Source organism: Chionomys nivalis, chromosome 1, assembly GCF_950005125.1.
Source record: "Chionomys nivalis chromosome 1, mChiNiv1.1, whole genome shotgun sequence".
Lineage (NCBI taxonomy): Eukaryota > Metazoa > Chordata > Mammalia > Rodentia > Cricetidae > Chionomys > Chionomys nivalis.
Window position 1 is genome coordinate 166126876 of NC_080086.1, and position 24021 is coordinate 166150896.

At 43.6% G+C, this 24021-nt stretch overlaps 1 protein-coding gene across 5 annotated transcripts in view; it reads left to right on the plus strand.

Annotated features, from left to right (window-relative positions):
* The window catches only part of Dgki (diacylglycerol kinase iota), a 459452-nt gene that overhangs the window by 194092 nt on the left and 241339 nt on the right, over positions 1-24021 (plus strand). For all 5 annotated transcript variants that reach the window (XM_057763104.1, XM_057763127.1, XM_057763112.1 and 2 more), the window contains exons 4-6: positions 4241-4315; positions 5551-5607; positions 14229-14294. In XM_057763104.1, coding sequence (XP_057619087.1) covers positions 4241-4315; positions 5551-5607; positions 14229-14294 — 198 coding nt within the window. The remainder of the gene's footprint in view (positions 1-4240; positions 4316-5550; positions 5608-14228; positions 14295-24021) is intronic.

Here is a 24021-nt window from a genome sequence, read left to right on the forward strand (position 1 = left end):
CCTTGGGGAGACAGCTCCAATTTATTCCAGAGTGCGTGGAGATACAAAGGATGGGTCTGTGGCTGGGGCATCACCTAAAGCTCCTAGTACTAGCCCTAGCTACCTTATGTGGAAGCCCAGTTTATCATAAAGTTTCTAGCACAATGCCTAATTATCATATGGGAGACATGGGAAAAGCTTCTGCAGGGAGCTGTGTCAAGGGTCACACTAGAGATAAGCTAGGTATCCAGGCCTAGAGACATTCTCCAAATAAGCTCAAAGAGAGAGAGAGAGCAGGAAGCCCTCCACAGGGAAGAAGTCCTCCATGCTGCCTAGCCTGGAGAGAGCTGCCAGGTCACCACAGACTGCAACCTCTGATCAGCAGGGCCTCCCAACATAAACCAGATTCCTTGTCCTAGAAATGATTTTGATGTAGCATTGTGACATGAAAAGCAAGGAAAGGAGGAAGTGTGGGCTCTGGTTTCAGTGAGTACACACGATTTCCTGAGTCCATCCAGTGCTCTTCCTTCCTAACCTCCACATACTGCTGGGGAAAAGTCAGGCTTTCTTTGTATGAGCATTGAATTAGCCTCATTAAAATAAAATAAAAAGTAGAAATGGAATTGAAAGAAAGCTGGAGGACAGTTTTATTAGAATTTATGGGGAAACAGTAGGACAAGCCAACTCTAAACCGTGGCAACCACCAGGAGGAGGGAGATGGAGAATAGGAAGAGAGGAAATCATGCCTTTTAGGTAGAAGAAAACCTGCCTGCTTTGCAGAGGAGGTCAGCAAGCAGCTACATGGTGGAAGTAGTGTGGGATTTAGAGAAAGAAAACCAAGAGTATTAGGGAAAGCATGTTTGTATTTCTGGACAGGATCTGAAAAAGACAGGAAGTAAAGAAACTTTTTTTTTTTTTTGGAACTCAGGAAAGTGCACGGGCTTAGTAGTGCATCGTGTGGTAAGTAGCTGTATAGAGGAGAGGCTTCCGAGAAGCACATTATCTCGTTAAAGGGGTAATTATTCCTCCCATCTCCTTATCATGTGTGCAGATGAATCTCTTTTCCTGAGAGGTAGACTAATGACCAGGTGATCGACAGGCCCAGTTGGAATAGCACTTCAGAGAGAAGACAAGAACAGAACATGTAGTAGGTAGAGATAAGAAGATGTAGTCTATCTGCAAACAGATTAGAAAGTCACGTCACCACCAAGAGGACAGCAGGGCACAGAAGGAGGTAGGAGTCATTGAGAGAGAAGATGCCTTCCAGGCTCTGTGAGATCATGACTCTATAAATGTTAGACCATCTTGAGTAGCGATGCCTGGCACGTGTAATCTGTTAAGGATGGTGGGCTGGGCGGTGGGGGGGGGGCACATGGACAAGGATCAACTCTGGTTTCCTTAGCTTTCTGGTAACTCTCATTAGCAATCTGACTAAAATATCACACGCACTTCCTGCAGGTGCTGCTCTTGCAAAGCTCTGACCGGGATAGCCATAGGGAGGAGGGAGCAGCGGCCATTTGCTTATGAGCAATCTAGTTATGAAAATTGCAGTCAAATTTGGTTACTGGTGCTGCTGTTTTTGTGACTACCTACCACTGCTATGGCTATGATTGCTGCTACTACTGTTTCGTATCCTTCCTCTCAGTGGCTGTGTGTATTTCTCCTCCTCTTCATCCCCTTGCTCCCTATTCCTCCTTCTGCTTTTGGTTGTAGAACAAGACACTTTCAAAACATCCTTAGGTGTCTTGGTTTCCCTTATTCTTTGATATTTGAACAATCAATTAATTGCCAAACATACTTATTGTCCTACCTCATATTCGGAAGCTGAAGGCTGAGAGGGGGTCACAGGCTTAGCGTCCACAAACACAGCTTCAAGTGCCATTTCTGTACTATTTTGTGCATTTGGTGGTAGCTGGTGACACAGTCGTCACTGCTGTCTACAGAGGCTGGTGTCCAGTGTTGTGGAATGATGGGACCTGCCTCTCCCAGCATCCCCAGAGCTGCCTGCAGTCCATCCCTACAGGGCCCTTTCTCCACAGTGGCAGTGTTGGGTGTGTTTCTGATCTGCCTGCTCCAGTGGGCTTCACTGTCCTTCCTCAGCAAGCCGTTCAGCAGACACAGGTTACCATCAATCTCCAATGATACTTTCCAGATGTACAGCGATGCCCAGCCTTACCCACCTGGGTTCTTTGGAGTTTCCTGTTATTGTGAATTTCTGTGCTCAGAATGTATTTGTGGTCTCAGGTAATATTTAGTTTTAAAATTATCTATCTATCTATCTATCTATCTATCTATCTATCTATCTATCTATCGATCTATGTATCATCTTTGTACTGAGTTCAAAAATAACCATGTCTTAACATAAAGAATAACAACTAAACCTTCAAGTGCCGTGTTAATGACTTGATTTCAGGTCATCATCTGGGGGAAGGGAATACTGGTTCAAAGATGACCTGTTGGGTAAAGTAAATATTTACAGTATTTAGAGTGTCTAAGATCTTTACACATTGCATAATGCATTTCCTGTTGCCTTGGTTACTACTGCCAAACAGAATCATGAAGGCAGCTCTTCCTTTCGGTCCTGACCTTATATAGAGGCCATGTGTACCCTAGCAGCGCCTCCAGGTGACACTGGCAGGAATGACATCTAGAGCCCACTCAGTCATCTCTCTCCTTGCACCACATTTGGGTTTTAAATTGTTGGAGACAAGCTAGACCCTGACAAGCTTCGCGCTGTGAATTTTTTTATTTTATTTTATTTTATATTTTTATTAATTAATTAATTAATTTAATTATTAAAGATTTCTGCCTCTTCCCCGCCACCACCTCCCATTCCCCCCCTCCCCCAATCAAGTCTCCCTCCCTCCTCAGCCCAAAGAGCAAGCAGGTTTCCCTGCCCTGTGGGAGGTCCAAGGACCACCCACCTCCATCCAGGTCTATTAAGGTGAGCATCCAAACTACCTGGGCTCCCACAAAGCCATTACGTGCAATAGGATCAAGAACCCATTGCCATTGTTCTTCAGTTCTCAGTAGTCCTCATTGTCCGTTATGTTCAGCGAGACCGGTTTTGTCCCATGTTTTTTCAGACCCCGGCCAGCTGGCCTTGGTGAGTTCCCGATAGAACATCCCCATTGCCTCAGTGTGTGGGTGCACCCCTCGCGGTCCTGAGTTCCTTGCTCATGCTCTCTCTCCTTCTGCTCCTCCTTTGGATCGTGAGACTTCAGTCCAGTGCTCCAATGTTGGACTCTGTCTCTGTCTTCTTTCATCACCTGATGAAGGTTAATATTCAGGAGGATGCTTATATGTTTTTCTTTGGGTTCACCTTCTTATTTAGCTTCTCTAGAATCACGAATTATAGTCTCAATGTCCTTTATTTATGGCTAGAAACCAAATATGAGTGAGTACATCCCATGATATGAAAGATGGGATGTACTCGCGCTGTGAATTTATACATTTCCAAGGTTATCAAGGCCACATTTTATGATACTTAGGAGCCAGACAGATTGGGTGTGCTGTGGCCTCATTGGCAGGCCTTGGACAGGTCACTCACTAACTGTGTGTGGGTTTTCTCATCTGTGAAGCAGGGGTGGGGCTGTCTCTACTTCATAGGGCTGCAAGAGTTAAGTGAGTTATCATCTGTGAAGTGCCCACGAGGACAGAGCAAGACCTATAGTCTTACTAGCGGCTGTCTTTGTTGCTCTTTATTGTCGTCGTTGTTGTTATTGTTGTTGTTGTTTCCTGGGTGTGAAGCCAGACTTGTAATCGCCCTCCTGAAGATATGGGTAGAGACCCAAATAGCACAGCGAAGATTTGTGTCTAGAACAGAAACTTAAAGCAACCAGACTTTGAAATATAACCTCTGATGATAGTCAAGATGGAATGCTTGATTCCTATATGACATAAGTAAGAAGGTTGCCTCTGTCCCTCAACGGTGCAAAGGAAATTTTTTTAAAAAAAAGTATAGAAAAGTTAGAAAAGCTTGAGAGCAATGCTTTCGCTGTTCGGCTGCAACACTGAAAACCGATGTAACAGAGTAAAGGGCTTGGTTTATATTACAAGCCCTATTTGCAATGGTATTATTGTTGTCATATTTGGAAGAAGTCATCTGGGTCACTCTGACATGTTTAGAGATTTTCAATTTGCTAAGGGACAGAAGTAATTGCAGTGTTGCTTGATTTCCGGAGCCTCTCTTTCATATCAGGGAAGTCTCCAGAATAACTCGCTAACGTATCTTTCCTGTATTTTGAATTGACTGTTGCAGAAATCCGCTCTCCGGAGGAAGTGTGCGGTCTGCAAAATCGTGGTCCACACGGCCTGCATTGAGCAACTAGAGAAGGTAAGAGAGCGCCACCTGCTGGCGAATGTATTCACTGCCACGACTTGTCGAGATTTGGTGTCAATTTCTAACTTTAAAAACAACGGCTTTAAAAAACAAAAACAAAAATTGTGAGTTCAGTATGACTACCAAAGTAACAATGAAAAGGCACTATATGAAGACCATTCATCCTGTTGCCTTCCCGAGTTTAATTTGTATTATGTTGTGTTGGCCTAGCACACACCAATTCTTTCTTTCTCTTTTCCCACAAGATGTTTCTTTTAAGGGGTTTAATATCGTAGCTTCCATATGTTTCTCTTTGTGAGTTCACGTTTTCCTAAAGTAGCTCTAAGGGAGAGAGCCAAGCCAGCTGAAAGCAGCCCTCAGACTCGGCCGCAGACCTCATGGGCAGCGTTTTCTGCTGGTGCAGCATAAATGCGTGTTTGAGCTGGAAGTGGCATCCCAAGGGTGGTGTCTTGTCTCCAGAAGTGGATTCTGAATAGTCTATTTATTTATCATCTGGGGGCGGGGGGGAGGGAAGGTCTGTAATAGAGTGTTGCCTGCTGCTCTCACTTGAGTTCTTACTCTGTGTCCAGGGAGACCCTTGGTGGTGTCTATGGTCTCATGCTCCCGCTTGTAAACACAGTGTGGATCTTTTAGCTTTGCGCAGTGTCTGCTTAGCTTCGCCAGCCCCACCAGCTGCTGTCAGCGTATATCTTAGAGCCCTGCCCAGCACTTTGAATCTACCCCTTCTAGTCTCCACCCTTTATACAGAAGAGAAAGTGGCCATGAGGGCATCTCCCATCCACAAAGCAAGGCCATGCTGAGTCCTCTACAGGGATTGACTGTGCATGCGTTTGAGTGGTTATCACAGCAATTAGGACCGCTGGGGTTTATAGTTTCTCCTTTTAAAAATCTAACTCAAACGGATGAGCTCAGCTGCCACATGCTTTTTCTCTGGCTCTGGTCTCTTTCTCAAGTTTACAGGCTAAGAGCATTTTTGTTTAAAGTTAGACTTCATCAATGAGAGCTCAGGACCACTGGCTGGAGATGTGAAATCACTTCACACCAATGTGTCTTATCTAGTGAGATGCTTTAAGGAGACTAGGACTAAACTAAAGCAGATTATTTGTCCTTTGTGGGCTTTGTTTTATAGTCTCAGTGTCTACCGCTGTAGGTTGTTTTGGGTTTCAGGTAATTCTCTTTAACCTGATGCCAATCACTAACATAATGTGCTTTTTTTTTTTTAATGGCAGATTAATTTCAGATGTAAGCCAACATTTCGGGAAGGAGGCTCCAGATCACCAAGAGAAGTGAGTTTTATGAGTTGTTTCAAAAACCATCTTGAGTTCTCATGGGTATAAAGAACCCCAGGGATTCACCCAGGGCTGACAAATTAGTTCTTCCTACTTCCGTTATACAGTAGTTTCTTCCTTATATGCCAATAAGTGCAAGGACTCACCAAGTCCCTTCAGCACACTGCGCTTCATCCTGCCAGTGGAGTGTGTTTAGGAGCCAAGGTCTTAATGAATGAAACAGAAAAGTGAGGATGGGGGAATGGAGGAACTCAGGGGATAGAGAAAACAAAATCCTGTCCTTTTCTTCTGGCCGATTTCTCTTTGGGGATGGGTCTAAGCTATTCTGGGAGTAAGGGACAGCACAGTTACTGATTACCCACCTTCATGCTGTAGTCAGGCTGCTTTTAGAGCCAGCCTGAATGCTGTGTGACTCAGGGCAGCTTGCCTATTCTGTGTCTACTGCTCCCTTTACCTGTGAAAGCAGCACACACGTGCGTCACAGGAGGAAGTTAGGTTTGGTACTCAGGACATCTCCTTGTGGTCAGGTCGTGAAGACAGACTGGAACTGAGAGCAGTTTGCTTGATGATGGGATTGTGAGGGGAGGAGAGAGCCTGGACATAGGACTGCTTCTTCTGCCTTTGTGTGGAGGAGACAGCTACTGCAGTTCAGAGAAAGTGGGAGGAATGTGTGTGTGTGTATGTGTGTGTGTGCGTGCGCGCGCGAGAGCGCTTTTGTCCATACTATTCTAGACACTCTAGACCCAAACTCCAAATTGTACACTCTAATCCACAGAGCAAAAACTTTCAGGTTACAGAACGCTCCCTCCTTAGCAGGCAGTGTGGTGTGTCCTGGTAGCTGTCCACACTCTCCCAAGCACTGTGGGCTTCTATAAGAATAAGAATCCTTGGTAAGTGTGCTTCCTCTGGTCTATTTGCATTCCCGGTGAGACAAGTTTCAGTTCCACTTAGAGAGTCACCGCTTGCAGACCTTCCCAGCAATGTACTCCTCAAATCAGCCCCGTGTAACTGTGAGAGAGGTAGGGCCAATCGGTCAAATGAAAGACTTCCTGGAAGACGTGGGCACGGGCTGATTCTCTCAGGAGCCATCTAGGGCAAGGGGTGGGACGCGATAGACACAGAGTGACAGACTTCTAGACAGAAAGCACAGCAGCACACAAGCACAGATGAGAGATGTTAGGAAGGTGTGTGATGTGGGAGATGGGTGAGGGATAGACAAGGACAGTCCTGGAAGCCAGGCTGGCAGTCACCAGGGATGTTCAAGTAGACGTTACTCTACTTAAACAGAACATACTATGCTGACTGCAGTGTGAAGGAGACATCACAAAGTTAAGGGGTGACATTATTGGGGACATAGAGACAGTTTGAGTAGCTCCTGCCATAGACTAGTTAAGAAATGATTGCATCTGAACTAAGAGAAACATGGTGAGATGAATCTAAAGAAGACAAATTGGCAGAATTTAGTAAAGGATGGGTTTTGGATGGGAAAGCAGTGGTCCTTAGAGTAAGTCAAGCTCCTGACGGAAGAAGATGACTGGAGGATGAGGCTGACCCAAGGATGCACTGGAGAACTGATGGATTTACTTGTAGAAGCATCAGGATTGCGGTGTCCCCTTTGGCCCCAGCTGGATTTGCCCGGTGCAAGTCTGTGTGGGTGCATTTGTAAAAAGAATGGTAAGCTATCTGTGAATGGTCAATGCAGACAGAGACTCTGTACTATGAAACTAGAAAAATTCATGAAGTAGGGCAGAACATGAGTGAGCACACAGAAGATCACAGCCATTGGAAACACAGTGAAGAAAGAAAGACATTGTATACTCCAGGCGGGGGAACACTTGTGGTGTCAGATATCCCACAGGCAGAGGCAGGAGGATTTCTTGCATCTGGGAGTTTGAGGCTAGGTTGGACAATAGGTGAGATGATGTCTCAAAAAAAAAAAAAAAAAAAAAGCTCACCTTTCTAGTCCTGGATGGAGGGGGGAGGACCTTGAACTTCCCACAGGGCAGGGAAACCCAACTGCTCTTTGGACTGGAGAGGGAGGGGAAGGGGTATGGGGAGAGCGGGAGGGAAATGGGAGGAGGTGGAAAATTTTAATTAAATAATAAAAAAAGAAAGAAAAAAGGAAAATGGTAAAAGAAGAATAATGTTTATTATGATGAAAGCAGGAAGACTGAGAGACAGTGGGGTGAGAGAGGAGGTGGCAGGGGTGGGGACAGGAAGCTTTAACCCTCTCAAGGGTTGGTTTCTCCCACTGTTTGGCCGCGAGAGGTGAGGGGAGTGTGGGAAGGGGGGGTGGCCTGCTTTCGGTGCTGTCCTGAGCTGCAGTGCTGCTGGGAGCTCACCCAGGGGCTGCTCAAAGGAAGACGCTTTTCTTCTGAAAGTCACAGGGGTGTCTTTGTGTTCCTAAGCTGGAGGGACTGAGTTTCCGGCCTAAGAGCGTATATACCAGCCACGGGTTCCCGCCCTTCTCTTTCTGTCTTTCCCTTGGCCTCTCTCTCAGTTATGATCCTATGTAAAATGTCTCCTTTGCCAAGTCTCAAAAATTGTTTTCATTGCCTGTAATATTTCTTTTCTCCCAAACTCAGCCTTCTCTGAAAGCCTTGCCAAATACTGGATCTCACTTCTTTCCCACCTTTCACGCTCCACCTGCCACACCTAGAATATTCCCAGCAGCAAACGCGTGCTGGAATAGCTTCCAGCTGAAATTCACAAAGGAAAACGCTAGCATCCCTGACCTCCCAGCTGTGCCATAGCTGCTGTGTGATGTTCAGTTCTGTGCTCAAGGCCAAGCTTCCAGGAACTGTTACCCATCTGGATTATTTTTAGTATGTCATCTTATGGCATGTTAACCTGCCATTGTCTAGTTTACTCAGTCCACTTTCTGAAGCGGTGTCTGTCACTGTTGCTAATGATCATACAAAATTCGGTACGTATTTTTCTGTCCTTATCCAACCTTTCAGAAATACTCAAAATATCCACGTGATCCATTCTTCTCGACTCCCAGCAGTGCCCTTTCATCTCTTTTGGACTCTCCGCTTCCTTGGCCATCTCTGTCTGCTTTCAGTGCCCCTCGCTCAGCCTCTGCATCTCCGCAGGGTCCCCTGGGTTTAGCAGTTATCTGTATTCTCCAGCCTCTGCCCACTGTCATCAGGAGAGCTGACAGCTCCTGCCTTTACGCTTATTCCCAGTTTCCATCCTTGAGATTCCATTTGACATGTCCATTTGCTATATCATGGTCGTTTGAAATACAATAGATCAAAACCCAAACTTTTATCATGACCATTAAACTTTTTTTCCGCAATCTATTTTCACCTTATAAAATGAGCTGTCCATTTGCAGACACTGGGGGAGTGTCATATTGATTCTCCTCTACTTTCAACCTCAAATTCATTTGTCAGTTCAGTCAGTTTTATTTATAAACTATTTCAAATCCATCCATTTACCTGCGTGTCTGCTGTCAGCTACTTTGACTAAGGAAGGAATATTTCCCACCCTGACCACTGTGGTAGATTTTCTATGATTTTCTGGTTACTTCCTCCAGTTTGCCCATGATTTAAGGAACATGGTTGTTTCTTTACTAGTAATCAGACCAGGACATTTCCCACTGATTTGTTTTTCTTTTGAAAGACCTGTGTGATCTGACCTTGCCTGTGTGTCATCTCTTTCCAGCTTCCAAAGAGACATTCTCGAAGTTCCAGAGGCTTTTCCATAGCAATATTCCAGATCTTTTAGCTTTTCAGTTCAAACATCATATCCTCAGAGGATGGCCTAGTCACTCCTGGCTGCTATATCCAAATACCATTGAGTATTTCATTATCAGTAAGAGTCTAAGATCAGAGTGCTGGCATGGTGTGGTGCTGGTGAGAACACTCTTGCAGGGTTCAGACTATTGCCTTTCTGTGTCCTTGCATGGAAGAAAGAAAGCAAAGGTTCCCTGGAGTCCCTCTTATAAGGCACTAATCCTATTGATGAGGGCTCCAGCCTCCTGATCCAAGCATGTTACTAAGGTCTCCTTTCCTGGCAGTGATATCTGGGTTTAGAATATCAGCATATGAATATTTTGGGGTAACCCATCAGCCCATTGTAGAGCTCTTCACTGTTGACCCCTGTGAAGAGTAAGCTTACGTATTTTGCTAAATACTTTGTCCTGTTCATTCAGGTCATATTGTATGTCATAATTGTTTATAAACATTACCGTTGGCTTTTCTGATGGTGTCTCTCTCCTTTAGTGTAAACCTTAGGGATTATGAATGGAATTTGTTCCAAAATACCTGTCCAGGACATAGATGGACCAAATGATCAATGCGTATCTGCTGCCTGGATGCATTTGTAAGAAGGTCCATTTCTTGCAGAATTAATCAGAACCTCATTTCTAAGTCAGTGGTTTATGAAGGGCTTCTGAAGATGAAGCTTGCAACCATGACTCACCCAAGATACTTAATTAAGGGACTGTAAGTCAATCATTTAATGAAATGAAAGAATATTCCTGTTAGAATTTGTTTGACCTGGGCTCAAATCCACATCCACTGTTTTCTTACTAACTGGTAAGAGTCTGGAGACTCAAGACTGCTGATCACTGTGTAGTATCTTTGTAAGGCACTTTCTTAATGAGTATTTGTTGGACTTGTGTCTTTGTGAGGTTGGTTTTCTTACTCATGATCGCTGGACAGGATTGTGATTTCTAAATTTTTTTCAAGTATTCAGTGAATAATATTTTTAATTGAATTGGGTGTTTAAAAGTAATCAAATAATTATATAATATATTTTTGCTCCCAATACTGAATATAAGCCTTGAAATAATGTATCATTGACATTTTAACACCCATAAGTAATAGTTTTTTTCTTTCCTAGTACTTGAAGTGGTATATAAATAATTCAGAAACTATAATGGACAATAAAAAGATATTGCTTTAGAAGCCTTTGTTGGCCTTCTTAACAACAATATATCAACAATCAGATATACAATGTAAGGATCTCAAATCTAATATCAGCTTACCAATGTGAGATATATGAATTATGGTCAAAAGAACACAATGTGAAACATTTAATTTCAGCCAAACAATTCAGGAGCTCTGAATAATCTCTCAAGAAAAGAGTGTGAAGAATCTGATTTCAGTCAAATAATTTAGGAGATATGAATGACAGTCAGAAGAAAATGGCATGGAAATTGAAAGTCCTTGGGCAAAAAGGGTTAGAAGCAATAGTGATTTGATGGCAATGGCTTTTCTTTTCCTTATTGAGGAAGCCCGTGGATGGTCCTCCTTCTCCCCAGTGGTAACCACGTGGTTTAATTGTCAGATAAATAAGGTTGAGGATTCTATTCAGTTCAATAAACATTTATTGACTATTTACTTAGTTGCAGAATAAATTTATATTAGGCCTAAGAAGAGCTGTCCGCAGAAGGACGTGCGGTATCTCAAATCATACAACTAGAGATTTCAGGAACTGGGTCAGCTTCCCCTGCAACAACAGTTTTAATCATCAGTTACTTTCTCTGTGCTCTCACTTCTTCAGTTCCCATCTACTCATTGGAAGGGTAGTCTTAGTGGTGTCTAATGGTAGAGTCACATAAAGTCACATAAATATTTCCCATAGAATTGTAATGTTTTATATCGTAAATGGACAATAAGTCTGCCTGCCAAATGGTCCACGTTGTGGCACAAATGATCCAGGCAGCCACCTCATCTCTAAGTCACTGCTGATTTGTAGGACTTATTGGCTTAATCCTTTGAATGGAGCCATCATTAGCTAACTGATCCCATGAGTCAGTTGTGATTTCTCATAGATAATTGCATCTAATCCTCCCAACATTTCTCTCCTTAAATTGATAGTCACTGAGTGATTTGTAATCTCACCAAGTAGAGAATTTCTCTGAACATTAGTGACGGTGTTCGTTTTCCTTCAGCTTTTGCTAAGATAACGGGTATTATATTAATTGTTTCATATGCTTTTTAATTATTATTGGACATTTTTAGATATTCAACATTTTGACTTCTGACTGTCATTGCAATTGTTTATTGGAGTGTCATAAGGAAGTAGTGGATCTAATCTTTCAGAGAACAGAGGCAGAGACCCGGGGGGAGGAGAGCTTGCTCTCAGCCAGTGAGAGTAGTAATTTTGGTTTTATGCTTATATTTTAAGTGACCTCTCTGTATGTAAGTCAAAACAGATCTTCAGTGGGGAGCACTCTACAATATTGTGAGTTGGGGCATACTGAAGTTAGCAGAGACTCCTGTACTTCCCAGTCCTTATTCATAAAGAGGTACTGATCTCTAAAAGAGGCCCAGGGCACAGCATCAATGTCACCTGCCAAATGAGCAGCTAGGTGCTCCAGGAACTTTGTTCCCAGTCAGTGTAGGTTTTTCACTGAGCTGATGGAAGAAGCACCAGCAACTCTGCATGTTCTTGCAGTTACTGTCTTGGAAACCACAGACAGCTACTGTCCATGTGGGTGCTGAAGCTTATGCGGGCATCTGGTATTACTTGTGCCAGCCCAGTCCTTCAAACTTCTTCAGGGAGAATCGTTAGGATCGTTCCAGTAACCTGAGGATCTCTCATTGGAAGAGGATCTTGATACTGGATAGATTAGGCAATTACATTCTAATTGCTTGCTAATGAGAAGGTAGACATGTTTCCATGACTGAAGGACGTGTGGCAGCAATCGCTGTAACAGCAGAAGAGGAGGCAGGAGATGTGAGGACGCTAAACTACAATTATTGACCCAAATTAAGACATTTCAGTATTTAACAGCTCTGGAGCTTTTCTGGTGCCTTCCTACTAAGAAGTATCTCTACCCATTAACATTCTCATGAAGATTAAAACAATTACTATATATAAAATATTGTTAAAAGTGTAAAGGACTACTTAGTAAGGATTAGCTATTCTTATTAACTTCTTTCTGAGAACAATGGAAAATTGAGTTTTTGTTTTACTGAATGGCAGCAGTAGGAAGAGCAAGATGAAAATCACACTGATTCCTGGGATCATTTGCTATCATCAAAACACCATTGTCCCTCCGGGGACCATATTTTGCTTTATTTTAAATTGATTTGACATTATTAGGAGAAATTTAAGTGACATCTTAGTATGAAAAGTACAGATGCTTGTTGGAGGTCTTGCCTAGAATTTCAGGTCTTGACACAAGCAACCAGCCTTCCTCCCATTTCTCCTCTGTTCCTCTTCCTTCCCTCTTCTTCTCTTCTTCTTCTTCTTCTTCTTCTTCTTCTTCTTCTTCTTCTTCTTCTTCTTCTTCTTCTTCTTCTTCTTCTTCTTCTTCTTCTTCCTCTTCCTCCTCCTCCTCCTCCTCCTCCTCTTCCTCTTCCTCCTCCTCTTTTCTACTTTATCCCTCTTTCCTCCCTCCTTCCCTCCTTCCTCCCTCCCTCCTTCCTCCCTTCCTCTCCCCCTCCATCCCTCCCTCCCTCTCCCCCTCTATCCCTCCCCCTCCCCCTCTATCTCTCCCTCCCTCCTTTCCTTTCACAGTGGTCTATTTTCTCCCATCCAAGTATTAACCAGCCCTGTCTCTGCTTAGCTTCCTCTACTAGGCATGTTTAAGGTGGTGTGGCTCTAGACAGATTTGCTTTCTTTGTCTCCATGTAGAACAGTGTCTATGCTATGTAATAGGCAATCTGCTGGCAACATACGTTAAAGGTACTATTAAAGGGAGAATATGGCTTGTGGCTGAATTCTATAAGAGGTGCACTAGCATGAGGCAAAGTGTGTTTATCCAGGAAAGGACAGGAGTCAGAGGGAAGGAAGCACTTTATATTGTTGGTGTAAGAGGAATGAGGGATGCTAAGGCTTCTCTCCATCTTTAGTCTGTAGATGCCACGCCCTCTTGCAATGCATTCTAACAGCCAGAGGAGACCGAGTTGCTTGAGTCTACCCCAGTGATGGTCATCACTTGGGAAGAAAGACTTTCCTACAGCCTATGACAAGGATCAACCTTGAACGCTGGTCTAGTTCAAGGTGACTAAGAATTGTACATGAACAATTGTCACCCATATGCCAACCTTCTTGTCTTCGGCTTCTCTTTTCTTTGACATTTCTCTTCTTTCATTTTATCTAGTTTCTCAAATCAATGTCCCATATCAGGAAATGTTCCTGAGGATACAATCCTTTCGGTTCCTTGTAGCTAGAAGGTTTAGTATAGTGTGGCACATCCCGCCCTTTTACTGTGTGTGCATCGTTCAGTTGAATTGGAGATTATCCCATCAGCTTCTTCCCCTTCAGATTCTCACCACTCTTTGGGTTTTTCTTTTATGAGCCACATCCACCTCCCAACTGCAGATCCTTCACCCATTCACAAATCTGCATGGGCTTTACTCATGGGAAAGTGCAGTGAGTGCCATCTGCTGTGTCCTTGGCCCTGGAAAGACAAGGCTGGAGAAGGGGGTTGGTGGAACGCACAGTGCGGAAGATTATCACAAGTAGAGAAGGAGCTTCCTTTATTCCGAGTGTGCTCATGTTTATTGTTGCACGAGTCCCACCTACACATGTTTGCTTTTGTGCTTCTATGGGTCTGAACTGCAGCTTTTAGAAATCTACAGTCCAGAACATCAAACAGTGAACACCAAGGGCTGCAGATTAAAACTTATTCATTTCTCCTAATTTTCTTGCAGAACTTTGTGCGTCATCACTGGGTCCACAGGCGGCGGCAGGATGGAAAATGTAAACAGTGTGGTAAGGTAAGGGCCCAGCCACCCACGGTCACTGCAGCAGGTTCCTCAGGCCTTGGAAGCTCCCAAGGTAGATGGGTCCCATCTCTAAATGTGATGTTCCCTGTATCGTTTTTATTCCTGGTAGGCCTTCTTTCTCCCTTTTGGTTTGTCTAGACGTCTCTACAATCAATGACAATCTAAATAAAAGCAAATGATTTTTTTTCTTCCAGAGAGATGGCTACATTGGTGCAAGGACCTGTTGAAAAAGGAAGTTTTCCTGTTTTGTTAAAGTCCTTTATGAGGGTTACTGACCCATCCTTTTTATTTGATCAGCAATATCAAAAAATAAAATGACAAAGAGGGCAGTTGAGCCGATACACAAGTGGGGACATATATATCATGTTACATGTCGTTGTGCGGAACTGTCTAGAACATCACATGGTCTGAGGGTAGAAATGTGTTGCTTTCCTGAGACACTGTCAAGTCTCTGGTAAAAGATGTTTTCTTTTCCGGTGTTTCTGTTCACCCCTCAGGATTCAGGGATGCTCAGAAGAGTGAGGTGGGGAAGGATGGTGGGCAGTGTGACCAATTCCATAAAATGCTGTGCATTTTCCATTGTGCTTGCCTCGACTTATTTGAGACATAGATTTCCCCAGTACATCAAGACTGACTTTACAGATGCCCTGGTCTGCTAGGAGGATGAAAGTGTAGCACTCAGCATGAGTTCTACTAGAAGCAGATGACTTCTGCTTTTGCAGAAAGTGATGTATTTGAGAGATCAGGGAAAGGATGTGGAAGAGGAGGCTGAGGGCAGAGGAGCTAGTTTTGGAGTCCAGGAAGTGATTGTGGTGACACCCCCATGAATGCTTCCCCTTCTTTGGAAAAACATCATCCTGGAGAACTCTGTACCTCACACCACTCAGCAGTTCAGGCCATAATAGAGCTGGAATAATTTCATTAAATTAGAACCCATAAATACAATGTCTTTTGTGAGGAATATTCCCTGGAGCCATATTGCACTGTCTTTGTAACCTCCTTTTATGGTGGCTTCGTCAGCTAGTGTGGAAGTGCTACTGGACTCTCTGTACCCTGTGATGCTGTGGCCTTGCCTCCTTCCCTGGCCCGGGTTCTTCAGCAGCATCCACAAGTGCTTAGAGTTTGCTGAACACCACGGGTGTCAGTGGACACGTCCTGGCTCATCACACAAAGTTCCCATAAACACAGTGCTCTTGTGTTCGTATCCTGCATTTATAGTCCTGTTGTCTTTAAAGTCTTAGACTCAAGCAGTTATGAGATGGATGCTTTTAGTGATGTGTTTCCTTGTTGGGTGATAGATAACCCCTGCTGGATCCCAGCTTCTGTCTCAGATTGGAGGCAAGTTAATGACTCTGCTTCTGTTTACAGAGGAAGGGATTACAAAGTCATGTCAAGTCCAGGTCTTTATGTAAATTCTATTAGTACTGTTGTCAATTGTTACACTTGCTTAGATTCTAAACCCTACTCAACCTCTCCCTTATACACAGGTGGACACACACACACGTACACACACACATGCATGCATGTTGTAGATAGATAGGTAGGTAGATAGATAGTCAGACAGACAGACGGATAGATAGATAGAAAGATAGAGAGGCAGATAGAGAGAGGGAGGGAACCAGAGGTAGAGACAGGGAGAGGGAGAGACAGAAAGAAAGAGAGAGGGAGCCAGAGATAGAGACAGGGAGAGAGAGACAGAAAAGAGGGAAAGCACTCAGAGGGGAGCAGAAGAGGGAGGGTGTGCTCTGTAATTTTGCCACTTAAAAAATAAAAAATAAACACTTCACTTAGGAAAACTTCATTATGTGTATATAACTTTGAGTGTGGTTTTGGTGGTTTGTAAACTTTGGGGATTTTAAAGGAATGCTAGTGACTTCTTGATGGTTTCAATGTCTACTTTTTAATTCAACAATAAGATAAATAATTGGAGCAGTGTTCTCTTGAGGCTTGAATGTGCATTTGGCTCTGTACGTATGGCTGTTAGTGGCTATCTCATGAGAGAGCCTCTGGTGCAAAATTGCATAATTCTTTAACAGGAGCTGAACCCCCGTCTACCAAGTGTGCAACCATTGTGCACAGTTTTACATTGTTGCTCATAGTTCTTGTTATCAAAGAGGTAGACCGAAGTCAGAAAAGAGACATTCACACTTAAGTCATTCAGTCTGATGAGGGTTTGATACATAAAGAAAATATTTAAAATGGTGTGGTGGGGAAACCATGAGAGATGATAATCACTACGATGCCCACTGACAGGGGACCCAAGGAGACCAGAGACCATGAAGAGCACACCACTAACCAGCTAGGGGCGTACATATCCCCATTTGTTTCCAGTCAATAGTGGCCAAATCCAATGCAAAGTAGAGCCCAAGGCCAGTCCATAAACGCCAGTTTTGTTCTATGGGCTACAGAGTTTGCCATCTATGGTTAAAGCCAGGATACATGCCTTAGCCTGCCTGTAACTAATTATTCTTCACCATATCCATTGTGTTCATTCAACCCAAATACACTCGGTAGTTAGTTGTCTAAAGTTCTGTCAAAAGGCAGAGGAAAAATATAATAATGATTATAATGACCCTCCATTCTTTCAGGCTTTTAAACCTACTCACTGGCCAGTGTAACTATAGAGACAAGCTTGTCCATCACAGTCTGAAAACACATCTTTCATCTCTTTATTCGAGAACATAAAATACATTGCAAAACAAAATAGCTGCTTTTTAAATTTTTAAGTCAATATTTAAATATTTAATAATTACAAAGTATTAAGCACACTTTATAGCATTTAAAAATATTATTTATATTTTAAGTGTATAGGTGGTTTGTCTGTGCATCTGTCTGTGCGCCACATGCATGAAGCGCCTACTCACAGAAGAGGGTGTCATATTCCCTGGAACTGGAGTTACAGACCACTGTTAGCCCCCATGTGGGTGCTGGATACTGGGCCCACTGAGCCATCTTATCAGCCCCCAGACATCAAATCGTAAAAGCAGTTTTTTATACCATAATAGTTTCTGCAACTTGGCTCTGGATTTCTGGTGCTTTTCAGTTCCCTAACTAGACAGGACACATCAGTGTGAATTATTTGTTCATGGAAGACATACTTTCACATGTATGCATTTCAGATAGTTAGGTATCTATAATAGGAAAATGTGAAAAATACTCTTTGATTATAATGGATATTGTTAAAAAAAACTAATTTAAGATGAATCTAGGGAGTAGTATGTAAAATATACACTTCAAGTACACATACTAGCTTTTGTAATAGGTAAATGAGAAGGAAATTGAAAATATTCTGTGGATAGTACAATGAAAGGGATTCTAGGCTGAGAAATAAGGGCAAGTGTTCTCCTGGAACATTGAGGGGATATCCCATTAAACAAATGGAAGACCCATTCAACAGTGACCTGGAAATGAGTGTGCGCCAGAATCAATTTTCCACACGCTCTGCTGGATTTGGGATGAGGAGTGGAAGGAAGTGCGTGGGTGAGTCTGTGAAAGGTCATGAGGAGGCACAAGGGCATAAAAGCTGTCTGAGCTCTCCACGGGGCCCCTGCCAGGAGAACTGCGAGAAGCCTGGCTCTTCTCCTATCTGTAGCTGAGAGCAAGTGATGATGGAGACTCATCAGTTTCACTCTTCCCTGCATTAGGTGCAACACAGAGGTGGTTTCATGGCGTCCTCCTTGTCATCTGGTTATTTCACTTAGTGTAATCTCATTTGGGCTCATGCAGGGAGGAGGAGCTGGATGTCGTAGTCAAAGGGTACAAAGTTTCAGTCATGTAAAACCCGTAGGTCCTATATCTACTGTGTGGTATGGTGCCTAGAGTCAGCAATGTTGTGTTGGCTACATGGTATTTTGCTAAGAGGGTTGATCTTATGTAAACCAACTTACTTCCTCCCTCTTTCTCACTCTTCTTGTTTTTCTTCCTTGCTTTTTGTGGTGATTGGAATTGAACCTGGGGTTTCAGGATGTCTAGGTGACTATTGTACCACTAAGCTCCGCCCCCAGCCTTTATGTAAGCTTTCTTACTTCTGAAAATAAAGCAGCTCGGAGAAAGCTTTTGGAGGCTATGAATATGCTGCTGGCACAGCTCCGTGCAGAATGAACCAGAGGTTCTGATACCACCAAGTTGACCTTTTCCGGCTGGACTGTGCACATTCCTGCAACACCCTGGGATGCTCTGCTGGCTTGGCAGGCCAGCAGAGCAGAAGTACAGCAGCTTTCCCAGCCACTGTTCACTGTGTGTCGGCTTTCTTTAGGAACCCATCTGTGAAAGACAGGGCTATGGTCTTTGATGCTCAAGTCACTTTTCTCTCTTTTACTTTTTTTTAAAATTTAGTTTAATTTTATTTTGCAGATGTTTTAGAATAATTTCTTTAAAAATAGAAATTGTTCTAATTAACCAATTAATTAGCTAATAATTGGTTTTTTTCCCAGCCTGATCACATTTCCTCCTCCCTCCCTCCTCTTCTCCCAGACCCTCCCAACTCCCCCCACTCTACATCCACTCCTCTTTCTCTTCAGAAAAAGACAGACCTCCCATGAGAACCGGTCAGCCAGGATATATCAAGCTGCACTCAGACTAGGAACCCCCTCTTCTATTAAGGCTAGAAGAGGCAACCCAGTAGGAGGAAAGGGTCCCCAAAACATCACACCACTTTTCTTGGTCCACTTTCTGAGGTAAAGTGTACTTCTCGCCCCGCCTTGGTGTAGCGCTTCAGGGGCCTCAGACACTTCCCACAGTGATGTCATAAAAAGCCTCCTTCAATTACAAAAGAGAGCAATGTGGGGCTGGAAATGTGGTTCAGGGGCTAAGAGCACTTGCTGCTCTTGCAGAGAGCACAGATTCAGTTCCTGCTGCCTATAGAGCAGCTCACAACCACCCGGGAACTCAGGTTCAGGGAGCCAGCATCTTCTACCCCTGGGGTCAGCAGGCACAAACATGGTGCATGTGCGTGCACGCAGGCAAACACTCTTACACGTGAAATAAAAAGATATAAAACCTAGAAAAAAACCCAACATGTGTTGGAACTCAATGAATTGGGGCTTGCTTAGCATATGTGAAGACCTGGGTTTTATCCCAGTACTAAAAAAGGAAAGAGTATTATGAACTATGATAAGAAATCATATATGAGATAAGTTAACTTGTTGAGGGGAACTTCCCTCATGTATTTTTAAACCAGTCTCTACAGTAGTAAAGCTATTCCTTTATTTTCCTATCCTGACAGAGACATGTGCACCTAGTAGCTAACTGAGAAGCAGGAGTCCATGTGCTTTTTGTAAATGGAGCTTCGGGGAAAACAACTTCAAACACGTACCCGGATTTTTTTAAAACGATTTAGATGAGTCTAAATGTATGTCCAAGTGGGTTAGGATGTTGTCCAGGAAATATTGGTCAATTACTCTGGTAAAAGTCCAGGATGTAGATTTAGTGATTCCGAATTATGCATCAGTTTCTGCTGGCTAGAGGCAACTGCAGTAAGGCAGCAATTAATTAATATTAATTAATTAATATGGACTAGTCCAGTGCTGGTGAAGAAGCCGCTGTAGCTGTACCCCACTCTTAACTAGCCCTTCTAGTATAGATGGCATCCCTGGTGTGTGCCTGGGAAACAGGGCCCCTTCCCTTGGGTGGTTTGACCCTGGGTTTTGCCTTCTGTCATTTTTTGTTTATCATGAATATGTTCTGTGTTACACGGGACTCCCCGGGTACCAGGTGTAGTCTTCAGGACTCCATTGTTAAATAACAATTGCGTTCCTCCCAAGAAGGAAGTTCAATTACTCTCCACCATGTGGTGATTCCTCTCTGTGCCTTCTGGCCCCTTGATCCTGAATAAATTAGGGCACTGCTAATTCAAGGTTTGAGCTCTTCCAGTTATGTCCCATGGTGGAGATATTCTCTACGTGACCTCAGATTCTTAGAACCCAGGTTAGGAGCATGAGAATGACAGATTTCCCAAGTGGGACAATGGGAATAGGTGTCTGCAGGGCAGCGCTGCTGCCTCTTCTTCGTTTCTGCAAGAGGCACAGCTCCGTGCAGAGGCTGGGATTTTGTGAGCATTGCGCTTGTAGAATGTCCTTTCAAAGCTCAACCTCTGTTACGTTTAGTTTTAAAAAGCCCACTACGTCTCTGTCATTTGAGGTACTTATGGCTTGGGTGTAACATGTCAGGACCAGCTCATGGTCACATTCTCACTCTGAACGGGTACCGTGCTGTGACAGTCTTGCACAGGTGTGCCTGACGCTGGAGGGGTGTTGATTCCGGTCAAGATGAACTGCTGCCCTGCTAGCAAAGACCTCAGTGTCATTGTTGACCTATTAAGGAACTGACTGTTCAGTTTGAGAGATGACGCCACAGTGGGTACTCAAGATTTGATGTCTCTCACTGGCAGGTGACATTCAGCAATGACGTTAGCTAGCTCATTTTTGTGAGAGGAAGCCCACAATGTTGGACTAAACATCTCTCGCTGCTACATCAGAAACAAATGGTGCCAGGAATAGCAGACTGTAACACTAACAGTTATATCTGCATTTTCAGTTCTTACAGGGGGAGTTCTCTCTGGTGAGCATTAACATACCAGACAATGATCTTCATGGTTTTACTCTCATGTTCATCCACAATACTCTTCTCCAGACCTCTTGCTTTTTTCTAAGAACCTGACCAACTAGCCAAGTCATTCAATATCACTGTATGCCCTAATATATCTTAGTGTCAAGCCACGATCTTTTTTGACAATGGTAACAGCCAATTGTTCCACCTGAATTTATGCCCACAATGAAGAGTTCTTCTTACCTGTGTCTCTGAATGACTCTGAGCAAATCTTGGGCAGACATAATCCACTTTTGTCCTGCACTTACACACCAAGTTGACCCGCCCATGTCCCAAACTCAGAGGCTCTCTCCTCCAGATGGACAGCACAGTCTTCTACATATTTATACATGTGCATGTACACACACAGACACACACACACACACACACACGGAAAGACCTATAATAAAAGATGATACAGGACTTCTGAGACATGTCTTAGTGAATTCTTAGTCCTGCTTATGCCAGAGTCCAGGTAGTTTCAGTTAACACAGTCTTTATGATACAACCCAGCTCATGACAGCGGTGACCTCTGACCAGGTAGTCCTGCGCCAGAGCATAGCAACACAATACTAGCTGCTTTTGCAAGGTGTGCCATCCTTTCCTGCAGAGGGCATATGCTTGTTTTGGAGCCCTAGAGTCTGTATTGTAATTTTTCTTATGTCAAGAGGATCACTTCTCCTTCCCTGTCCCTCTAAGCACCTGGAGTGGGAGGGCTACTGTTATTTCAGAGAGGACTTGTGGGAAAACGCTTTCCTGTTTTGGATTCCACGGTAAGCGAGGAGCATCTAATACCCTCCACTAAGCGGATCATGAAGTATTCTTGAGTGGGAAGCAACTCTCTCTAGAAACCAAAGAAGTGACAAAAGTGCTCTTTGTAGTGGAGAGACTATTTTAGCATGCCTTGGATCCTTGAACCTCCTTAGGCTGTGTTAGCATGAGCTTTTGTGACTGTCTGTAGGGCTTGTCTGCCTGTCTTCTCTCGCTTTCTAAGACTTTCAGTGGACCTAACATTTCCTGTTCGCTCACTTTAACACGATGTCTCTGATACTACAGAGCAGGTGATGGGCAGTGTCCTTTGGTTCAGGTACCTGTGCTGCACGTGCGTGACAGCCAAGGGAGCTACAAGCCTAGGAAAACATTATGAGTGCATAGAAAAACATGTGAGTGCAAATGGTTTTTTAACTTTCTTTTCAGAGAAGAATGGAAAAGAATTTATCTGACAAATCAACAGCCATATGTCATATACTAAATGCCGAAAGATCGTGAACTTGGTAGCTATAATCACAGCCCGCTGGGTCAGTTCCTGATAGTTCAGTATTTTTCTTCAGTAGCATCTTGTTTTTCTGTAGCAAAACTGGTAAATGGAGTGGGTATGTGTAGGGGTGCACGCCTCTGCCTCTACACACACACACACACACACATGCATGCACACACACACAAGTCTCACACAAACACACAGAAGAAAATAAGTAAACGTGAAAAACAATACTGTTGTCATAATTCAAGTTGAAGCCATCTAACCCCAGTGCTTTGAGAATACATTACTTTTGATTTATTTGTGGCTGGGAGGGCTTCATGAGGCCCACTGGGCTGTTGTTGCTCCACTAGTCCTTTCACAGGGGGCTCAGGAACAGCCCTGGGGCTACCCATTATCAGATGTCAGGCAGAACTGGGGAAGATGGACCTCCTTTTCCACCTTCTCCCCCTCCCTTCCATTCCCCTGTCTCTTCTCCCCTCTGCTCTTTTTCTTTTCTTCTCTTTTCCTTTTCCTGCTACTACCCCTGCCCCTCTCTCTTCTTCTCCTCTTTCTTTTCCTCCCTTCCTCCCCTGTCTACATGAGAAAACAGTGATGTTGCCTCACTATGAGGATGGATGCATTAACTTGAACACTTACCCAATTTCCCTCAAATTATTTGAATATTTCTCTCCTCATTTCTCAGCTACCTACATTACGGCCCCAAGCTCTCTTAGTGAGAAACAGTGAACTGTTACTATGGGCCTTGCTGCGGCCCTAGGGATCCTACCCACACCTTCAGTCCATAGGTTCTATCTTTGACATTTGTTAAGGAACAGAGCAAAGGGCTGTGACTCTTTATTGTACTATTTGCCTTCTCCCGGTTGTTGTGATCCTTTATCCATGCTTTCTTTGATTCTGTTGACTTAGACTTTTATGGGAAGTCTTGTAGCTTCTGTGCATGTTGGGCATATTAACTAGTTATGTGTTCTCTCCAGGCCACACTCCTTTGCATCATCAGTTCACAAAAGCACATCACTGTGTTTTGGTGGCTGAGTGCTGTTGTTCTTCTAAATGCCAATTCCTATCACACTGCTCACTCTGTGAGGCACTTCGTCCCATCAGGATGAGGCTTCAAAGGAGGTCTGTTTGGGGTTCTCTTGACACGACAGCGACTTTCTCAGTAATGCAAATATTACAGCTTTGGTCGATGCTGTGTCCTGCGGACCTCTTAGAGACCCTAGTCAACTGGACTTCCCTTTTGTACCCGGTGCAGCTCCCTAGCATACCAGATTCTGTGAAATTGCAATTGCCTCTGCCTCTGTCACTGTAACTCAGCCATCTCTATTGCACACAGCATGGATCACATCGTTGCTCACGGTCTCCTTCTGGTTTTAGTGTTAGAATTGTCTTCTGTGGCTCCTGATAATTCATCTGTTATTGGTTCAACAATCATGTCTAATATGTATAGTATAACTAGGGCATTAACTTGTTACAGTCACAATTAATGCATCGTGTTATAGAAGACCGTTCCCACCCAGACAGGCTCTATGCACCTTTGCATTCCGCCCCTGTTTATCTTGCACCCTCCAGACTCAGGTTCTCTCACTCTCCTGCATATATGCATTAGTGAGATGTGTCGCCAGGACTTTGGAGGTACAACCTCTAAGATAACTTTAGATACCTTCTACAAGAGGTACATACAGTATATACTTCTGTATATACAGTTTATATAGTACAGTCCCCAAACAAAGTCAAAACTTTCATTAGATCTCAGGCGTTTTATGCCTCCCAGTACCCTCAACACAACCTGTTAAGCCAGGAGGGACAGGGTCGCACTAATTGAAGAGAATTCTAAAAGTCTCTTTCTCTTGAATTATATCAAAATTATCTTTA